The sequence below is a fragment of the Pleurodeles waltl genome, chromosome 11 (genome assembly GCF_031143425.1).
Source record: "Pleurodeles waltl isolate 20211129_DDA chromosome 11, aPleWal1.hap1.20221129, whole genome shotgun sequence".
NCBI lineage: Eukaryota > Metazoa > Chordata > Amphibia > Caudata > Salamandridae > Pleurodeles > Pleurodeles waltl.
The window spans coordinates 951,882,108-951,904,245 of record NC_090450.1 but is presented as its reverse complement, the minus strand read 5'-3'; the positions used below and the strand labels follow the sequence as shown (position 1 = coordinate 951,904,245).

General features: G+C 46.0%; 1 protein-coding gene across 5 annotated transcripts in view; it reads right to left on the bottom strand.

Moving 5' to 3' along the window:
* LOC138266392 (putative nuclease HARBI1) overlaps positions 1–22,138 on the bottom strand; it is a 331,311-nt gene that overhangs the window by 101,761 nt on the left and 207,412 nt on the right. For all 5 annotated transcript variants that reach the window (XM_069215160.1, XM_069215162.1, XM_069215158.1 and 2 more), the window contains 2 exons: positions 12,171–12,375; positions 3,218–3,358 (listed from right to left, as the gene is read on the bottom strand). In XM_069215160.1, the coding sequence (XP_069071261.1) occupies positions 3,218–3,358; positions 12,171–12,332 (303 nt within the window). In that variant the 5' untranslated portion in view covers positions 12,333–12,375. The remainder of the gene's footprint in view (positions 1–3,217; positions 3,359–12,170; positions 12,376–22,138) is intronic.

The window sequence follows — 22,138 nt, the reverse complement described above, 5'->3', positions numbered from 1 at the left end:
ATATATACTTGCTGCTTCTAGCATCAAACCACTGGGATAGCTAAGAAACACTGATATGTTTATAGCTGGAAATGCAGGGAGAACAAAATTGAAAGCATTGTGGGTCCACCACTCGCATCCTGCTCAGTCCCAATGTTGTTGTGAGGCATTTTTGGGCCCACATTGGTTCTGCGTTTTAGCTTACTTTTATATTTTAGATTTTACACGTTTTTAGCTGACATCACTTTTAGCAATGACCTTTTATACACTTTATGCTTGCACAATATGCTTCCAAAAATACATTGCACATGCTGCTTGTTTAGTTAGCCTTTCTCGACATGTAATCTGTACACTCTGTTCAAGGCTAGTAACACAGAACTATATGTTCTAGTGCTTGCATTGCCCGTTCGGAGACAGCTTCTAACATCTAGACATATCATTGCATCAGAGCTGTGCCTCTAACACAGCAGCGCTTTTGATTATATAAACTGTGCTCTGCCCCAAGAGGGTCAGAGGAGCACTGCGTCCACTACTGTCCCGGAACGAATCCCTTGTTTGAAATGCAGCTCTGCTGACGCTGATCTCCATCTTGCAGAGACGGATTGACAACTTCACCCTAGACCGGCTCCCTGGTTTAGCTCTCCAGGTATGGGGATCTCAGGCTGTCTTTCTAGATCAGAGGGTACACACCCTATGCTCTCAATTTGAGACAGCACTAGGTAAGAAGATATAGGTCTAAGACCACCATGGTTGGACTGTTTATTCTTTTCACCATGTTAGTAATGCTGGTTACAATGCTTTGTTTCATCTGCCTAATTATTGCAGCTTATTTTCTCTATGCAAGAATACGATTGTTTCAATAAATATTTGGAAACCTTGATTTATATCTTTCTTGTGTCTACCCAGGGCATGCATGATTAAAACAACGAAAGGGATAAGATCTGTTTCCACAAATTCCTTGGGTGTCAGAGTGTCATGTTCGAGGATGCTGTAACTAATCATCTGCTACCGTGGGAAGGTTAGGAGTTCAGGTGAGGCACTGTGAGGTAGCTAGGAATTGGGTCAGCAGTTTCTGATTGTGTAGATGGACTCGTCCTGAAGTTCTGCTGCCCTAAAACGCAGTCCTACCTTTTGTGGGAACTATATACCAATGCCTGAGCTCTTATAGGGCAGGCAGGACACACTGCTGGATGTTGGCAGGGAGTTCAGGCTACATAATAGCCAGTTGCTGCACTGCATGCCTACACTCCCCTTGCAGCAGCAGACCCGCCACTGTAATCATGCCTCTTCCTGTGGCCTGGGAAGGGCTGCTTCTTGAGGACACCTTCAGCGCCTCCATTCCCCCAGGTTTTCCCTTTCCCATAACTGCATAAAGAGGGATTCTGGGCTCAAAAAAAGCCCAATCCAAGATGGCCACCCCTGCATTGTCATCCATTACTTTTTCACAAACCAATATGGATACTTAGTATTTTAGTGTTTGTGGGCCTATATAAGGAAGCTTGTCATGCCTATTCTTGTGTTGCAAAGCTTGCCCTAGTGTTCATTGCTCCTGTTTCCACTGGGTATTCCTCTCCATCATTTCAAGCAATTATTCCTGAGGTCCTGTCATTCTTTCCTGTGCCTCCTTCTGCTCGGATCCCTCTGGTTCTTCATTTTGTTTTCTTCCTCTGAAATTCCTCTGCCTTACTGGAGGTTTTTTAGCCCTCTGTTTTTTTCCTCTGTTGGGATACTTTCTGGAGGGCACTTTCCTGCATTGGCAGCAACATGGCTACGAGAAGGGATCACCCTTACCTCTGGCAGACCATTCTACATCAGTTTGTGACTTGAGATCCTTGAATAGGCAAGCAGTTACAGCTTATATCAACAACTTCAAAACTACAATCAAATTCACCAGCAGCAATAGTTAACACAAGACTCGTCTCCCTTTTCTGGATGTGCTACTCACCATTTAGGAACAGAAAATTGTCACTGATCTGTACATTAATATTACAGATGCTCATTTGTATCTAAACTGGATTTTGTGTCACCCATGCCACACTAGGCTCAGCATCATCTACAGCCAAGTGCTAAGAATAAGATGCATCTGCTGCACAGAGGACACTTGTAAAGACCATCTAAACTAACCTGCAATATCACACCATAGGGGTGGTTATCCTTTGTATGTCATACAGCAGCAAACTGACAAGTCTTTGCAGTGACCCATGGAGGCACTTATTTGAAATACAAACAGCAGGGTCAAATGTGGCTCAATCCTGTCTGTGGTTCAAAATTGTCCATCGGCTCCTAACTACAAAAATATAATGTAAAAAACATTTCCATTATTATCCAGCTGTGAGAAATTACAAATGTTCTTTCAAGAACCACCGTTAATGTTTGTCACAGAGCTTCCAATTTACAAGCTCTTATTACGAGAGATAAACTCTAACATGCTGCAACAAACGCAGGAGGCTATTGCTGTGATTCTAAAAGGTGCGTCACGTGAATACTTTTACAAACATCTTCAGTAACAAGTTCTATTACAGGAAGAACCTAAGGCACGAGACAGCATCTTACGTGTCAATTAATATGCATCACTTATGTGATTCAGGGTCATTATCAAAGCTGTAAAATACAATATATAGGCCAAACAGTGAATGACAGAATACATGCCTCAGGAATCACAAATCAACATTAAATAATAAGAAACTTTCTCAGCCTTTAGCTAATCCGTTTAACCATGCAGACTATTTGCTACCAGATTTGAAGTTTTTCCATGTAGAACATGTATTAAAAGGAGAACTACGGGACTCCAGAGAAAACTTCTGGATGTACAATTTTAATTCATTGCATCCAGATGGGCTGAACATCACTGACAATACCGTTTGATAATGCATATACCATAAAAATCTCAGAATCGCCTGCATTTTACAACCCAAATGACATCTTCACTCATGAGGCTTTCTGAAAAGGCAGCAGTGTCAACTGTGCAGTCACTGAACAATCTTGTAGTACCTGTGAATGGTGGAGGCCAAAACGTTGTAGTGGAAATACATTTCTTGTCTTTGGTGAGTCCATCCGTTTGAGGTACTTATTTTGTAAATATATATTTTCTGCACAAAAGATCTACTCATACAAAATCTGAATATAACACACAAACATACACAAAATATTGTTATGTATGTAATTAGTTGTTTGCTATAATGTTCCAGTTCTGCATACTTTCAGGAGACAGGAAAACGTTTTTTTTGCTGTGACTTACTGACAAAGCTGTCCTCTCCACCACTACCCACTCTTTTACAAGTGATGGCCTTTCCACCTGTGAGGGGGACTCACAACTCTCTGTATCTTGGAGTGTCGCTCCCTGGGGTGCCAAGGCAATTTTCCGAGGCTTCTTTTTTTGCTGCCAGAGAAAAACAAAAAAATAATAATAACAGGCTTCACATAATTGAAAAGCTGGTCAAATTACAACTGATCTTGGGTGTGTATATTAAGCACATTATTCTGTCACTTTATTATTATGTCACTTTATTATTATGTTTAGGTGTATTAATTAACAACATATGCTCTTGCGTATACACAATGGCATAGTTAGTATAACGCTCTGATATTTTATACATAGCTTTTATACATTTATTTTCAAAGCAATGCTACAGTTACCATTCAAATATATCCGATATACTTTTACAAAAAGCTTAATCAAAAATCATAAATTGTTTCATCTTGTATTCATTTTCGTTGACTGACAAAACAAATATGCAAAAAGTGTAAATAAATAACAACCCTTCAGAACAGGGGATGAGCTTTGGTATCATTCACCAGGTGCCCTGTATACATATCCATTGTATCACTGGAAGTGATAATTCTTTCTTTGGTGACTACATTTCAGATCTTGAAGGATATTGTTTTCTTTAAGGGAAACCATCGGCATTCATAAAATTCAGATTATGTGCCCTAGTAAAATGATGTTCAAAGATAGGCTCTTGGAACAACAATACAGCAATCTAAGATGCAACCTTTCAAACACCACACATCAATATAAGATGAACCCTTTCTAAAAAGTTGTCTCAAACACATATCAAACTATTCAACAACCACATTCAAATTGACCTTTTTAACTACTACAAACCAACCTAAGAAGCTTTCAATGACTGTGCACAAACCAAATATAAAACCTTTCACCAACTGCATAAGAATAGTAGAAACATATATGCAATTGGATGCAATCCAAGATGACATATTTAAATAATTACAGAGGAATAAAGGAAGGAATTGTTCAACAAATGCACCCACATCCATGGAATCAATAAATAATTCCACTTAAATCTGTAATGGAGCATTCCCATAACTGGATAGCAATCCAGATGGATTTGCTTATAAATCGCTCACAAGCCAAGATGAAAGCTTTCTTGGTGTAACTTCTGGGGAAATGAGGAATAAGGGACTAATGGGAAGAAGAGGGGGAATAACTGCTACTGTATTTCACTTAATACTATCCGCATGACGCTGAACCAGGCCGTAATAATGCAACTCCATCTTATACCCTATCCTCATTTGCTGATCATTGTTACTGGCTTTGCTATGCTCTTATGTAATTGTATTTTGTAACACTCTATGTCTGTCATGTAACGAGCAATGATCAAATAAAAAACATTTTAAAAAAAAAATGAAAGCTTTCAAGACTCAAATGCCAACTGTAGGAAAGTGGATTATTATGCAGTGAGGCTGGTTAGGCTTCACCATGTAATACTTTCACGTTACCAAAATAGGTCCTTTGGATTCACACTAATAAATCCTAGTGTGGCACAGAGCAGTCAGGCTTTACTAGAGGAACATGTGTTAAGCATTTCAGAGTATGAACATGGACAAGAAAAAAATTGAAATGGCTCAAAAGAAATCCGACAACAATTCCAAAACAATAAAGCAGATTTATATATAATTTTAGACACCAAAGACAATCAGATGAGTATAACCGGAGTTATGGATTTTTAAAGGAAAAATAAATCAGTGTATTTTACTAATGCAAAACATTATCGTTGCGGTAGATGGGGAAATACACTAGTAACAATCTGTGACTTGCAGGTCGAGTTCAGTGGAATCCACACGGGGTAAAGGTGAGGGTAAGGGTGAGGTGGGTTCCAGGACCAGGTTAAGACATTCAGAGGATTTTTACCTAGCTCGTAGGGCCTGGGTGCAGAGTAGTCCTGACTTTCCCTGGTGCTGAACCCGGGAGCTGTGGATGCTGATTTTGCTGCTTAGACAGTGCTGGTGAACAAGGGGATGCAAACTCTTGACAAAAAGTGCCACTGGAGCATCGGGATGAAGGTGCTGCAGGATTCCTTTGAGGCACAGCATCCAAAAAAGACTTGGTAACAGCAAACTCAGCATTTAGGGCCTCATTCCGACCCTGGCGGTCAAGGACCGCCAGGGCCGGGGACGGAGGAAGCACCGCCAACAGGCTGGCGGTGCTTCATGGGCAATTCTGACTGCGGCGGTAAAGCCGCAGTCAGAAAAGGGCAACCGGCGGTTTCCCGCCGGTTTACCCCTGCCCCAAAGAATCCTCCATGGCGGCGCAGCTCGCAGCACTGCCATGGGGATTCCGACCCCCTTCCCGCCATCCTGGTCCTGGCGGTAAAAACCGGAATGACCCCCTTAGTCCGTTTGACGTCCTGGTGTCCGGGGGAAAGCAGTAGCCGCCTGAAACTTGCAGGCGGTGAGGACTACATTTCCCACAAAGCACTAGACCACTTACTTTTGGGCAATCGCTTGGTGGACCCAGTGGCCAGTGATTCTTTGTCTCTAAGAGTGCGGTTTGCCAGCGGGCTGCAGGGGACTAATACCTCTAGTCTAAGGGTGTTCTGGAGTTGCCTTTGACTTGCAGAGGGGTTCCTCTTTCTTTGGATCTGGTCTCTGGTCCAGGACAAGTTGCAATCGTGCAGATGCAGGATGGTTGCCAATGGTGCAGTTATTCACACCTTTGCTTTGTGCTGGCCGTGAAGTCACAGACTTAAGTCTCTTCTTTGTCATTTGATGCAAGTCGATCGATGAGATTCTGGTGCCAGGAGAGACCCTTAATTCCTCGATTTAGATGTGTTAGGGGTGTGGGTGGTAGTAGCCTATGGACTCCCCACCCCAGCAGCTAATCCACCCCTGAAGTGACCACTTCAGGAGGAGTGTGGCACCTTTTCTACCCAGAAGCCTCTATTCTGCTATTTTTTTAAGATGGCAGAACTCATCTTCGACTGTACAGACCAAGTAGCCCACCCTAGGGTTGTGGCTAGCGTTCTGGGGGTGTATGCCTCCTGACTATCTAACTTTCCCACCTGCCTGGGTTGCAAATGTGTCTGGGACAGAGGGTTGGCTTTTTCCTCCTCTGGGGGGAAGCCTTATTGCATATCAGAGACGGTGGGAGTCTTGAAACTCACCCCGTTGATATGCCACTTCACTAGCCAGCCTGTCACAGAGGGAGGTAATACCACCCGCCCAGGTAGGCATTTGTTTCTGACTCATGGGAGCAGTATCACCTCCTGCAGGGGACTAGATTCCTGCCTTGGTGGCAGCAGTCCCAGGATGTAAGCCAGGCATGTGAAAGGCTGTGGCAACCATGTGGGCAACCTCTAAGGTAGCCACCTGGATACATGGCACATCAAATACGACATGGGGAACAAGTCGGGATTGATGAGACAAGTAGTTTGATACCAAACATGACACTTTTCACTGAGACCCAATAGAGCTGGCAACCTCGGGATGCCCAGGTGCCAGCCCATGTTATACTATGGTCCCCTGAACACTTACACTTATAGTTACCCTTAATGGAAAGAGGCTACTGTAGGGACATATAAGCTTGTACTTATATGTCTACATTTTTAATATAATGCATCCTGCCTCCTGGGCTTAGGAGGCCTACCTTAGGGGTGACTAGCATATATTAAAAATAGTACTGGGACCTTGCAACTCATGATGAAGGCAAAGTCGAGTTTGGTCAGTTTGCACTGCTCATGCAGTCTGCAATGGCAGGACTGCTGTCATCTGTTTATTTGGGTCACTCGGCTTACACAATCAGTGCTTCAGGCCCTGGTGACCCCTTTAACTCCCATGCCCTGGGTATCACTGATACCATTTACCAGAAACTTATGAGGGGGGTTGAAGTACATGCTAACTGGGGTTACCAATTCACTTGCATCATATTTTAGGGAGAGAGCACTGGCACTGGGGCATGGTTGGCATGATCTATTGCACTTTCGGAGACACAACCATCAGCACTGGAAAACAAAGTATGAGGGTGACCATACAAAAAGGGTACACCAACTGAATACACAATCTGCACGTAACATTTCAACAACTACACACCAATCCAACATGGAACCTTTACCAAACTGTACACAATCTCAGTGCCCCAAGCCACCAATCTGGTGAAAACCGCACAATACTTCAAACTCTAGGACCGAACAAGCTATGGTTGAACTTTTTATCACTGATGCATCAACTGAAGAGTAACCCATTTACAATTGTACATCAATCCAACAACCACACACTAATCCATAAGCCAAAAGAGCCAATAAGCAGCTATAGATATTGATGGAACCCTTTGCATCCGTATTCCATCTTAAGGTGAACTATTTTTTTCAATAAACAATTTTATTAATTTCATTGCAAATCACATCCATATCAAGCATAATGTCATAATCACTGTCATCTGCATTCAATAAAGCAATCAATAGCACCCATGGTGACCTCATAATTAAGCAAAAAATCCATGTACCATTGGATTTACCCACTACAGGATCACTCCAGAGACCCCCCACCACTTGCCCCATATCTTGTTATATTTAGCAGGGCATTACTTTGCCTCATGCACCAGCATCTCTTGTCCGGCACAACAATCTAGCTCCTGTCACCATTGGGTTAACATAGGAGGCTTAGAAACTGTCGAGCAGGATGCTATATCTCATTTGGCCACCATAGTGGCCGTGTTCAATAGCGCTCGGTTTGCCCGTGTTCCACCCACACCCTCATGCACTCCCAGCTATAGCAGCAGCCAGGAGAGTTCCACCTCCCATCCAAACACCACCGAGTGCTCAGAAACTACAGCCTCCCAGTACTGCGTTATGATTGGACAAAAGCAACCCATATGATAAAACTCTGCAGGGGCATGAGCGCATCTTGCGCAGTCTGGGCTCGTTAGGAGGCCTGCTGTAAACAAACGTTCAGGGGTGAAATATGCACAGTAAAGATAATATGTTTGAATGAGGCTGTAGCCTACTGCAATGTTGAGGGACCAAGTCAGTGCACGGTCCATCTGAATTCACAGGTAGCGTAACCTCAGGTGACGCACTGCGATACTCTGCCAGTCCACGCAGCTCTGCAAGAGCGATTAAGGTACTAGGATCGATTTAATTGGATTGATGCGTAAGCCAGAAGCCTCAGCAAAGATCTATAAGAGCTGGAGACAATGTGAACTATTTTAACACACAACATTCCAAAATAGAACCTTTCAAGAGAACTTTTCAAGAATGGAAGACCATCCTGCAATGATTCAGTAAATATATATCAATCCAAAATGAAACTTTTGGCAACAGTACTTGGATGGGTCCTTTAAAAAAAACCAAAGATACAGGCACAGATGTACATATGTGCACAAACACACACAATTCCAAGATGGAATCTTTCAACTGTACACCAATCCAAGAGAGAACCTCTCATCACCTACGCGCATGCTAACATGAGACTGCTGTGGGTAATGCAGTATCACAGAACTGCAACTAGTGCTTCACGAGTACCATAGGACTTACATGGCCAATGCATGAATTATCATAGCCCATCACGGGTGATGCAACATTACCAAAGGCCTGCAGTGGGCAAATCAAGAGTATCAAAGAACCAAAGTGCTGATTCAATGAAACTGAAAAGTTGCATAGAGAGATGGAAGAGGAGCAAATTGACCTGACAGAAACATGGCTGAGCGTAACTCAAATCAGGAGCCAAATAGGGGAGATGAACCCTTTAAACAATACTAAGCTGACTGTGCTCCAAAGCAGTGGGAAACATTATTTTGACTTGTAATGCACTAAAAATAGAAGACTGGACAGGAAAGTTAAACCAGGTAGTCAGTAGAGGTATTTGACTGGGACAAATTGTATTGGAACAAATAAGAATATAATCAAAAATTGACTTGTAAGAAGGTTCTGGAAATCTGCAGTGCTGTAAGAGGAGCCCACACCAAGGCAATTTCAAAAAGGGCTTGCTGCCAGGAGTAAAACCCACCCAGTCAGGAATATGGCAGCGCCCTTTCAGGATCGGGTTATTATCCAAACAACACATCAGCATGGGTCTGCTTTGCCTGTAGTGAGATGGTCTGAAGCCCTATGCGGTGCCACGTGACACAAGCAAACCACAAGCTGGCCAAATGTTGGTAAGTATGACATTATCGTAGGGGTGAAAGGGGACTACCATCTTGAAACTACAGGACGGGGTGACCACTGTTAGGTTGTCCCTTTCAGCATAGTGCGAAAAGGTGTCCCAAAGGAGAACCACTATCACAGTCGGCCGGGTCCCTCCAGTTCAGGGTGTCCATAAACATTTGCCTAAAAGCAAAGGGAAATTGTTGGACAAGGAGCAGCTGGACAGGCTGTCTGGGGCCTTTGTCTTTATATTATTATTATACCAGTGATTCCCTATTTTTTTTTTTGTACAGCATCCAGCCATTTATGACATTGTGGGCATTAGAGTTCAGTGTCCCAGGGGGCATACTGCAGCCACTTATGGCCTAATTTACAGTTTGGGGGGGCGGGGTACAGTATGTTTGGGTGGAGGAGGACATTACGTCCACCACCCTGACAGAGTACTGTCTGTCAAATTTAGAGATGACCACCCAGCCAGTGGTCATTTTTGTATACTGAAAGGGAAGCCATCACAATGGTTCCTTTCAACGTACATTTTTTTTTTGTTTTGACTTCCGTCCACGAAACGTTTGCAAAGTTTTTATTTTTCAGGAACAAACTCCCAAAGCAGCAGCTTGTTTCTGAAAAACAAAAAAAAATGAATTACCCCCACACCCTGGAACTTAGTTTCAGGATGTGGGGGTCATTGTTTATTTTTCCTGTCTGTTCAGCATGGTGGAATCGACAGGCGGTGAGGGACAAGCAATGACGGACAGGAATACAAACTTTAAACGGTTCACCCTAACAACTGTCAGGGGACGTATGCTATCAACAGAGCCACCAAGGGCTCCACTGATGCAATACTTAAGGTCCATCTGTTTTTAAATGAGGTGGGAGGAATAGGGTTTGGAGAGCAAGCTATTGTCTTGCGTTTGAGATGGAGTACCATGTCTGCCAAACTCTAAAGAAGGCCCCAAGTTTCTTCACTGCACTAGCAGGGCCTTTGCTGTATCTTGACAATTGAAGCTGTAACTTCACACCTTAGCTGAGTCAGTTGCACCCCTTCAAATACCATGTATCCTCTGGCCTCATTAATCAGATAATGTTTATTCAAAATGAAGCATGAAACAACTGAGCTGTTGTCCCTTGAATTGTTTGTTGACAAACTTGGGCAAAGGAGCAACAGATTTTTGCAAGTATGATGTATATTTACCATTCGATCTCTGGCACTTTGTCCTTGAGAAAGATTAACCACAGAATAACTGAAATCTGGAGAATGCTGAAGACTTGCAATGTCTTTCCCATCAATATTACATTGCACAGAGCCCCCAATGGTATTTTAATGCAAGTGCCTGGAGGCATATCTCGGCCCCAGAAGGTGGTATGGCCTTGTTAGGTTATGCTGTGTGTATTTGTAAAGCACACTATCACCCATGAAGGTATCCTGGCGCTGAACAGGTGTGTGTGTCTTGCCCTGCCGTGATTCAGTGACAGAAGAATTCCAAAAGCTTGTTGCAAAGGTCTTGTGAGGGGGAGATGTTGCTGGAGGTGGCAGGGGGTAAGGTGAAATATTTGATGATAGCAAAGATGTCTGTGCTACTGGTAGAGCTGGTGTTTATGCAGTCTGCAAGAGCTGTGCACTTGGTGTTCTGTATCTGTTGATGGTAGCATATTAGGGCTGATTTGATGATATCTTTATCTGTGGTGTATTGACTTGTTCTCCATTTGGGCTTCATTTTTTATGCTATGCTTCATTTTAACTTCCCTACTTTATCTACCTGCAAGTAAAGACCAGGGTCTTCATTATATATGGCCTGATAATTAGAGTTAAGTTTTTAGGAACATCAGAAAGCAAAGGGTGACGTCCTGGGCAAAAAATACGTGGAGTATGCAAGGGAAGTCTGATTCCTGCATGTTATTCCCCAAAATAATGTAATACCGGCTAATTACGAGGACCTCCCACTTTCAGTAACGCCAGTGGCAGGATACCAGGTATAACACAACGCACTCATAATGAAGGTCTTCCTGTCTATGGAAACAAAGCTAGAACATCCTAGACATTGAGTTTACCATTTGTCATTACTTGTCATACTGTATCTAAGTTCCAACCCTGCTACACCCGGTGTAAGCCTTGAGTGTGTAACCTAGCTGCAACTCGAAGGTGGTGTGTACAAAGGGAGTAACTGTTATTCAAATGTCAAATGGAGTGCGCATAGAAGGCCATGAGACTCTAGTGGTAAACAATAATATTCACCTAGGGTGCTGCCCACTTAATAAGTAACTATGATCAGTACTTAATTTATGCTTGTTGTTTACGGTGCGGAGCACCGGCACTTATTTTTATGGGCCAGCACTTATTTTTCTGCCTCAAGCATTTACTGCGAGCAAAAGACACATATGGGAAAGACGGAGGAAAAGAAAAACATAAAAGCGTCACAATGGGAGAAAGCTGCAAGAGTGAGCTGAAGGGGCAGGGAGTGGCTGTAAATGGATGAAAGAGGCCCAAGATAGCTTCAGGATTACGCTTCCTCGGTATTCCGTGTTCACAGATTTAATTGCAGCAGCCGCATGTTTAAGAGGTGGGCTTGGAGCTCCAGCACATTTTTATTTACAAATTAAGCACTATGACAAGACACAAACTCTGAAAAGAGGCCTCACAGAGGAGTACCAGTGGGCCGTGTGCGTGCAGTGGGAGAAGCAACAGGACTAATGAAGTTAGGTGAGTGAGGCAGGAGTATCACAAGACCTTAGTGGGCAGTGGATGGTGGCACCGCCTATAATTGTGGTCAGTGATGCAACAGTGCTACATACAGATGATTAGCTTCAGCTTCTCACCTGCGGGTGTTGTGGAAAGCTGAAGATTGTTGGCACGGCCTCCTGCCGGAGACGAACGGTCTGCCCTGTCCGATCAAAGGCCTCTTCTCTGAAATGAGCCGAGCACAGAGTGCTGTGTGAAGTTGGGGACCATGGCAGCCCACTTTTTGTTGTCCGGCACATAGCTGCCACCCATACTTTGCGTCTCTCAGGGTCCTTGGGGAATCTACGAAAGCAGATGAACATTGTATAGCAAATCATTAGATAATACACATAGCTCATGCCTACAAATATTTGCGGATTAATTGTTCATCTAATTTATTGTAGAATAGTCATAAATAGAAGCAAAAGGAAAAGGATTGCTAGCCTTTTTATGTTTGAAACCTGTAGCTTTGAAAACTGTTTATGAATTGAAAATCTAATATTATTGTTGTGTGGGGTAGATTAACACAATTGAGAGGAAGTTATATAATGCATTTTAAGTTATGCGCTAATTGAAGAAATCAGTATTCTCATTAAGAACTATGCACATGATTTGGAATGTTGTTATCTATCTTGGTTAAGCTCCGAAATGTTCTCTTCGGCATGTTGTATACTTGTATTCCTGAAAATGGCACCAAATGCTCATGACAAGAAATGAACTGTCAGAATTCAGATATCACTACACAGTGTTATACTAAAATAAAAAGTTACTAATATTCACCTGTGCTTGAATTGAATCCACAGTATCAACCACAGAAATAACATTAAGAAAAGTGGATGTGGAGTAAAAAATAGCAAATCTATACCTAGGTGTGCTTACCTTGACAATATGTTGGAAGTCAATAACACTGACCTCGCTATTTTGACATACGCACTGAACACCGATATTTGCCTGCTCATAGTCAAATTCATGTTTTTTATCCTGCTCTAAAAGAGTTTTGAATGTAACTTTGCATGCTGCTGTAAGATCACACACTCGCAGCTCATACGTATGACAGCACAGTTGAACTGTGCACACTTCTATTTTATGCTGTGGCGGCTCACCGTTAAGGAGCCACGGGGCTCCCCTACTCCCTTTTCCAAAGCATGATGAGTGTCTGTCAGGCTGAGCAAAGGTCAGGCACTCATCAGGTCAGGGTCAAGCAGCCAAGTGCTGCACATCCGTTATAGTGCACGCATCCCGCAGCGAGAGTCAAGGTATGCACCCTGATGTGCCCAAGCTGACTATCAGTGATGCCTCCAATCACCCTTCCTTAACTTGTCACATAGTGTGGTGGGATGGAGTATGGTGGGATCATCAATTCTCAATGACCACATCCCACTCTGTGACACTATAGGAAATGTCCTCATTTCATTGGCCAACCATTCACAAGGTTAGCCAACAAGAGGAGGCTGCAGGATCTCCCATTTTCAGCTTCCTTACTGAAGCCTACTGCTCCTTCCCGAGCTGTTGTGCTTCTTTCTCCACCACCCGGAGGTCCTGCCATCACACCTTACGGAAGGTTTCGGTGTGTGTTTGTATGTATGAATGTATGTGCATGTATCTGCATGTGTGTGCTGTAAATGGGTGAATGCAATCATGTGTGTATATGTGCATGTGAATGGGTGAGTGTGAGTGTGTGTGCACAAGAGCTTGTAAATGGATGGGTGTGAGTGTGTGTGGCTGTTTGTGAATGGATGTGTGAGTATGTGTGTGCATAAGAAACTCTAACACACGTCTGGAAGAAGATGACCTCAGGACATCTGACTCTTCTTGGCACTCTTGGACTGGAACAGATTTGCAAGGGTCAAGCGACTGGCCTCTTGTTAATGGATACAGGGACACAAAATTCAGAAGGACTCCCGATTAAAAAAAGGCCTAACTGACCATTGAGCACTGGACCAACAGGAGCCCTCGTTGGAGAACGACCTGGTCCCTAGAAGCCTACCTTTCAGACTGGAGAGCTGACCTGAGAGCTGCTGAAGCATCCTAGAGGACATTTCTGAGCAGGCGGAGAAAAGAGAGACACTTAGGGCTTCATTTATATGTTGTCCATTGGGCTGTTGCTCCACCAGGATGAAAGAGTAAATACCTCTGTTGCCCTGGTGGAGGAACTGACTGCCGAATTTATAAATGACCGCTAAAATGGCAGTAATTTATAAAGCATTAGCAGAACCTGTCATCGAGACAGTTCTTGTCCATGCAATCCGCTGTTTGGACCAGGACTGTATCAGCATGATGCAACCCTATATCAAACAGTACTCTTTTATTATTTTCTTTTTGAAAATAAAAAAATGAATGTTCCCCTTGCCATTGAAGTCATCTCCCAAGGCGCAGGAAGCATTATTTTGTTTTTACTGTCCCTCACCACTAGAGTTCCCTGGCAGTAACAGACAGTAAAAAAAATGGCTACATGTGCGCCCATCCCGATTGGGTGGATGGACATGTAGCCATTTCTCTGATGGGTCGAAGGAATAAGGGCCATCGGAAAGGTTAGGTAACGGAGTAGTCACAACCATAGCCAAAGCGAATGTCTGCCTGCATTTAAATTGGGTAGGAGGACCTTTATGTTGGCAGTGTGTATACGCCGTTGTTGTTGTGACGGAGTATACATACCACCAACATATAGATGAGGCCTTTAATCATTTGTTTCATTTCTGGCAGAATGATACAAGGTGCTGAGGCCAGCCCAGGGAGGTCGCACCCGCAGGGGGCAAAAAAATGCAGGTTCGACCAGTTTAGAGCTTTTTGGTATTATGAAAACTGGTTTAGCAGAGACTTGCGGTAAATATATGCAGCCTTGTGGAACCCTGACTGACTATTCTCTCTGGCCTTGTTGTGCTGGTGGATTTTGAGGACCAAAATAATGACTACATCTGAAGATATAAACCTTTGCAGCTATGAAATACAGCTTTGTACTGTTCTGAGCATTTCATGTCAAAAAAACTGCTTCAGCAGGAGCTCAACAATAGAGTATCTAGCTTCAGGGGACCCTCACTAGTTTTAGCTATGGGCCATGCATCGGTGGGAAGACACTGAGGGGGTCATTACGACCTCGGCGGTCTTTTCGCAAGACCGCCGAGGTACCACCGTGCTGAAAACCGCCAGTGGTGGCGGTGTTCCGCGCCGCGTATTATGACCGCTGGCAGGTGGCCGTCCTTTGTCGTATGGAAAGCCGCCAGCAGCCATACTGGCGGACGGCGGGAAAGTGGAGGTTGCTCAACCTCCACCGCCACGTCAACAGAACACCGCCTACTGAATCACGTCCCATGATTCGGTGTGGCAGTGTGCTGGTGACAGTGTTCTGGTGGCGGAGCTGCCCCCATGGATCCCGTCCCCTCCCGGAGGATCAACGGACAAGGTAAGTTGATCGTCCGTGAGGGAAGGGGGTGGGGGGTGTTGTGTGTTGTGTGAGTGCATGGGGGTGTGCGTGTGAGAGTGTATAGGGGGCGAGTGAGTGAGTGTATGCATGGGGGGGGTGTTATGTGTGCGGGTCGGACGGTGTGCATGTCTGTTTGTATGTGTGTGGGTATGTGTTGTCGGGGTGTATGTGTGCGTGTAGGGGTGTGTATATGTGCATGTTGGGGGTGTGTGCGTGTAGGGGTGTGTATATGTGCATGTTCGGGGTCGGGGTGGGGAGGGGGGTTGTGCCACCTTTGGGGGTGGCAGGGGGGTGGGGGCTGTGGGGGGAGGATTCGTGGGGGGTAGCGGGGTGGGGGAGACCCCTATCAGTGCCAGGGAAGGGATTCCCTGGCACTGATAGTGCCTACCGCCATGGATCTCATGGCGGTTCCCAACCACCTGAGATCCATGGCGGTATGCAGGGTCCTGATACCGTCGGCGGTCTAGTGACGACTGCCGGGCTGGAGACCGCAATCTCCAGCCCAGCGGTCTTCACCGCCATGGTGGTCGGAATGGTGAAGTGGCGGATACCGCCACAGTCATAATTCAATTTTTTTCCCGCCGGCCTGTTTGCGGTCTTACCGCCACTTTACCACCGACCGCCAGGGTCGTAATGACCCCCTGAGTTCCAAAAAGTAGACTATGGGCCTGATTACAACATTGGAGGACGATGTTAATCCGTCCCAAATGTGACGGATATACCACCTACCGTATTACGAGTCCATTATATCCTATGGAACTCGTAATACGGTGGGCAGGATATCCGTCACATTTGGGACAGATTAACACCGTCCTCCAATGTTGTAATCAGGCCCTATGTCCTCATAAAAATGTAGGTGGTTTGTGACCAGCTCTGTGTAGCCACCCTCAGCTATATCCTTTTTTTTTTTTTTATCTGTTTATTAAACTCTATGCACACACAACAGTACAGTTTACTATTAATAGTTTTGCAATCTGTTTGCACACAATTATGAACTGGTACAGCGCAATTGCGCAATGGAGTGCGAAAGATGCAACTTGAAACCTGGACCAAATCCAAACGCTTTGAGTGTGCGTAGAAGGTAATCCCAGCTCAGCGTATCAAACGCTTTCTCGATACCTAGGGAGAGTGCCACCGCTTCTATTTCTGTATTACTGTGCATTATATGAAGTAGTCTTCTAATATTTAAAAAGGTGCTTCTCCCTGGAATAATGCCAGACTGATCAGGGTGTATTAAGCTTGATAAGTAAGGGAGTAGTCTGTTTGCCAGTATTTTCCCTAATAGTTTTCAGTCTGTGTTAAGGAGAGAGAGCGGTCTGTATGATTTCACGTCGAGAGGATCACGGCCCGCCTTCGGGAGGACGACTATTAGTGCTTCGCGCATGGTGTCAGGCAGTTGTAGTACATCGCGCGCTTCATTAAATACCTCTATGAATGGCTGTAGGAGGTGGGTGGCATGGGAGTTATGATACTCTACCGGTAGGCCATCTGAGCCAGGTGTTTTGCTACGTGCCATTTGTGCCAGAGCTGAACGCAGTTCCTCTATAGTAATGGGACCGTCTAAAGTGGCGGCATTGTCAGTGATATGTGGGTTTTGGGAGACGAGAGAGAGTATGTCAGCTAATTGCTGCTCCGATGGGGGGGAAGGGGGCGTATATAAGGTGCGGTAATATGTGGAGAAGGCTTCGTTAATTCCTGCTTGGGTGTTAATAATGATGTCGGAGTTCAAGCGTAACGCACCAATGGGTGATGATTGTGAGGGTTGGCAGGTCAGCCATGCCAACAGCCTGCCTGATCTATCACCCTCGGCGTGTTGTCTTGTCATGTAGTGTCTGTAGTCGTGCCTACACAGTCTTGTGTATGCTTCTTTGTGGGCAGCTCTCAGCAGGTGCAGGGCAGCTAGTGTAGACTTGTTGGTGGAGACCTCAACCTCCGCTTTGCGGAGTTTAACCTCCAGACCTTGTAGTTCTTTGATAAGAGTCCTTCTAACCCCCACTGTGGCCGCGAGACAGTGTCCGCGTATCACCACCTTATGGGCATCCCACTCTGTAGCGCGAGATGAGGTTGTATTTTTATTCAGTGAGAAATAATCAGCCAGTCGCTTAGACATTTCTGCGTGGAAGGGGGTGTCTGAGAGAGCTACTGTCTGCAGACGCCATGTTGGTATGCAAGTGTGCGTGTAGCCCCAGGTCATTATTACGCAGAGCGGATTATGATCTGATATGGTGCGTGCTAGGTATTCGGTTGCACACACTTTTTGAATTACGGCTGCGGATACGAAAACCATGTCTATTCTGGTGTGTAGTTTATGTACGGGGGAGTAGTAAGAGTATTCGCGGTGGATGGGGTGGCCCAACCTCCAGATGTCGCTCAAGCCGTTATTGGAGGCCCAACTTGCCAGTGCCTGCGAGGCACGGTTGGATGGAGCCGAGGCGAGTGGGGGGAATCAGCGGTCTATTTGAGTATCTAGGACGGTGTTGAAGTCGCCCCCCCCATATACACTCTAGCGAGGGATCACTAAGATTGCCAGTGGAGAGCGTACCTAGGAAATCGCGTTGATTTGAATTTGGGGAGTATAACGCTACGAGCGCTAAGGGGAACCCGTCAAGGACGCCTTCTAGAATCACATGTCTACCGTTAGGGTCGCATTGTGTGCGCGATATAGTAAACGGAACCCCAGGAGCAATCCAGATCGCCACACCGCGAGCGAAGGACGAGGAAGTGGTGCCGTGCAATTGACCTTTCCATTTTGTACGTGTGCTTTCCAGAGTGGATTTAGAGCGGTGTGTCTCTTGTAGTAGGGCTATGTGTACCTGATGTCTTTTAAGAAATGTGTGAATCCGTTGCCGCTTACTCGGGGTTGCCATACCTTTAATATTCCATGTGAGTATCTTATATTTCAAGATACCTTGCTGAGTTTGGGGGGCCATTCGACAATTTTAGGTATGATAAATCCGGGTAAGTATGTGTCCATCGCCCCCATTGTGGAACTATTATGTTTGTTACCCTCCAGGGCTAGCCAGTTAGTATCCTTAGTGGTGTGAAATGTCAACCTACTAATAAGGTGAACATGACATATGCCACTGTTGCTGTGTATGCGATTAATTAGCATGTGACAAAACCTACAACCAAAGAGAAAGCACTCAAAAACAATATATAACAATAAGAAAAATTATGAAACAGCGAAAGAAGTTCCAGCATTTGCCGGGTTGAAAGGACGGCCCATATGGAGCAGGGGGGTGCCGGAAACCATTGAGTCAAAGTTATGGAGTTACCCTGCCCGGGTTGCCAAAGGTGCAAAGAGCGCCGCCCAAGACCGCCGGTGGGCGCCGCGCCGCGGTGAGGAACCGCGGGGTCGTCAAGCCTTTTCCGGGCCGACGGAGGAGGGGAGTCATATTATTGTATGAAAGGAGCAGAAGTGAGTAGTGCATCATTGGTTTAGCAAATATCGTCTGCCGTGCGAGGGGTGAGGGTGGGACCCCTTGTAGATTCCTCCGAGTCAGAGTTTACGTCGTGATCTGGTTCCCAGTCAGTTTGAGTGGACAAGACTGTCGGCGACGTGTTAACGAATCTGGACGTGGCCTGCAGGAGAAGGGAGCGCTCAGTGCGTGACTGTTCAGGTGAGGGCCTACCGCCTTGTTTTTTACGTTGCCTACGCCTTGACTTGGGAGAGGCCCAATTTTCACCAGGAGTGATTATATCAATCGGGTCGGCAAGGCCCTTGGCATGCAGCCAGGTCCAGGTATCTTCCGGCGTAGTGAAGAAGAGTACGCAAGTGTCATCTTGTACCCGAAGCCTGGCTGGGAACATCAGCGCGTATTTGATGTTATGTTTGCGAAGGCATTCTTTAACACAGTAGAAAGAGCTGCACTTCTTCTGAACCTCTGCCGTGAAGTCTGGATAAGCTGTGATCACAGCGTTTTCGAAGCGTACCTGGCCAGATTTGTGAAATAATTGCAGGATGAGGTCTCTATCCCGGTAGTTGAGGAGTCTTGCTATCAGCGGGCGAGGTAGTGCGCCAGGTGGAGGGGGTCTGCCGGGGACCCTGTGGGCACGTTCGATGGAGAAGAACTTCGGGATATTGTCTTTAAGAATTGTATCCGTGAGCCATTGTTCTATGAATAATTCTGTGCTGGGGCCTTCGGCACGCTCGGGAAACCCCACCAAGCGAATGTTATTGAGTCGGGACCTGCCATCTGCGTCTTCAGCTCTGCGTTTTAAGGAGTTCACCTCTGTCATTAGTTGGGACAATTGTGTTTTGAGATCATTCACAGTCCTGGGGAGGGTAGCAGCGTCTTTTTCTAGTTCGACCACCCTATCAGCCAGTGCATGGTGGTCCGTGCGGAGTATGTTAAGGTCTTCTGTCACCGAGCCAATTTTGGCTTCTAGGGTGGATTTGGTGTCTAGGATGGCCTGTAATATCTTTTCGAATTGTGACGTGTGAGATTGTAAGGTAAGTTCCAACTTCTGCAAGGCCAGTTGCGTGGTGGCGTGGGCCTCTGAAGAGGGGGGTGGGGGTGTCGGGGTCCATTCTACCCGAAGGTGCACGTGTGGTTTTTGGTTTGACCATTTGATCAGTGCAGTTCTCAGTGGACGTCAACGAGGTGGGATCGGGTGAAGGCAATGCGGGGCGAACGAGCGAAGGGGCCAGATGAGGTGTGGTGGAGTCTCGGTTCCGAAGAGCTGTAAGTAATTATTGGAGGCCAGGAGTACTATACTAGTGTCAGTGAGGTGGTGTGCGAGGTTTGGAAGACCGCTCCGCTGCTTCCGGGTCGAGTGTGCAGGTTCGTGATGGAGGGGCGGGCGTCTTAGATCCTGGTAATTTAAGAGAGTGCTGTGACACCTTAAAGAGGAGGTGCAGGCGCCACTGCAGGATGTTTACACGGGCCGGGGATCGGAGCTGCAGTTTATGCTGCCGCTCCGGTCGCCATGTTGGCCACGCCCCCCCTCAGCTCCATCCTAACATCGCACCTAGGTCCTGGTCAACATCGAGCTGATACTTTTTGATTGGGGATTTGAAGTAAAGGCAGGTTTTTCCTTAAATGTTTTTAAAAAATCATATATCTGGTCCCATTCTGTGCGTTTGATCGTTTCACTGTCTTTCTGCTTAATTTCTAGGTCTAGTCTTTGAAACAGATTTAGCTGTCTCGTCTGTTTTTGCAAACACATCATTGTAAGGAAATGCCTCCTTAGCATGGTTACCCCCTGACTTTTTCCCTTTGCTGATGCTAAGTTATGACTTGAAAGTGTGCTGGGACCCTGCTAACCAGGCCCCAGCACCAGTGTTCTTTCCCTAAACTGTACCTTTGTCTCCACAATTGGCACAACCCTGGCACCCAGGTAAGTCCCTTGTAACTGGTACCCCTGCTACCAAGGGCCCTGATGCCAGGGAAGGTCTCTAAGGGCTGCAGCATGTCTTATGCCACCCTAGGAACCCCTCACTCAGCACATGCACACTGCTTCACAGCTTGTGTGTGCTGGTGGGGAGAAAAAAACTAAGTCGACATAGCACTCCCCTCAGAGTGCCATGCCAACCCCACACTGCCTGTGGCATAGGTAAGTCACCCCTCTAGCAGGCCTTACAGCCCTAAGGCAGGGTGCACTATACCACAGGTGAGGGCATATGTGCATGAGCACTATGCCCCTACAGTGTCTAAGCAAAACCTTAGACATTGTAAGTGCAGGGTAGCCATAAGAGTATATGGTCTGGGAGTTTGTCAAACACGAACTCCTCAGCACCATAATGGCTACACTGAAAACTGGGAAGTTTGGTATCAAACTTCTCAGCACAATAAATGCACACTGATGCCAGTGTGCAATTTATTGTAAAATACACCCAGAGGGCATCTTAGAGATGCCCCCTGAAAACATACCCGACTTCCAGTGTAGACTGACTAGTTTTTGCCAGCCTGCCACACACCAGACATGTTGCTAGCCACATGGGGAGAGTGCCTTTGTCACTCTGTGGCCAGGAACAAAGCCTGTACTGGGTGGAGGTGCTTCTCACCTCCCCCTGCAGGAACTGTAACACCTGGCGGCGAGCCTCAAAGGCTCACCCCTTTTGTTACAGCGCCCCAGGGCATCCCAGCTAGTGGAGATGCCCGCCCCTCCGGCCACTGCCCCCACTTTTGGCGGCAAGGCTGGAGGAGATAATGAGAAAAACAAGGAGGAGTCACCCACCAGTCAGGACAGCCCCTAAGGTGTCCTGCGCTGAGGTGACCCTTACTTTTAGAAATCCTCCATCTTGTGGATGCAGGATTCCCCCAATAGGATTAGGGATGTGCCCCCCTCCCCACAGGGAGGAGGCACAAAGAGTAGCCACCCTCAAGGACAGTAGCCATTGGCTACTGCCCTTCCAGACCTAAACACACCCCTAAATCCAGTATTTAGGGGCCCCAGAACCTAGGAAACTAGATTCCTGCAACCTAAAGAAGAAGAAGGACTGCTGACCTGAAGCCCTGCAGTGAAGACAGAGACGACAACTGCTTTGGCCCCAGCCCTACCGGCCTGTCTCCCAACTTCGAAGAAAACTGCAACAGCGACGCATCCAACAGGGACTAGCGACCTCTGAAGCCTCAGAGGACTGCCCTGCTCCCAAAGGACGAAGAAACTCCAGTGAACAGCGGCTCTGTTCCACCATCTGCA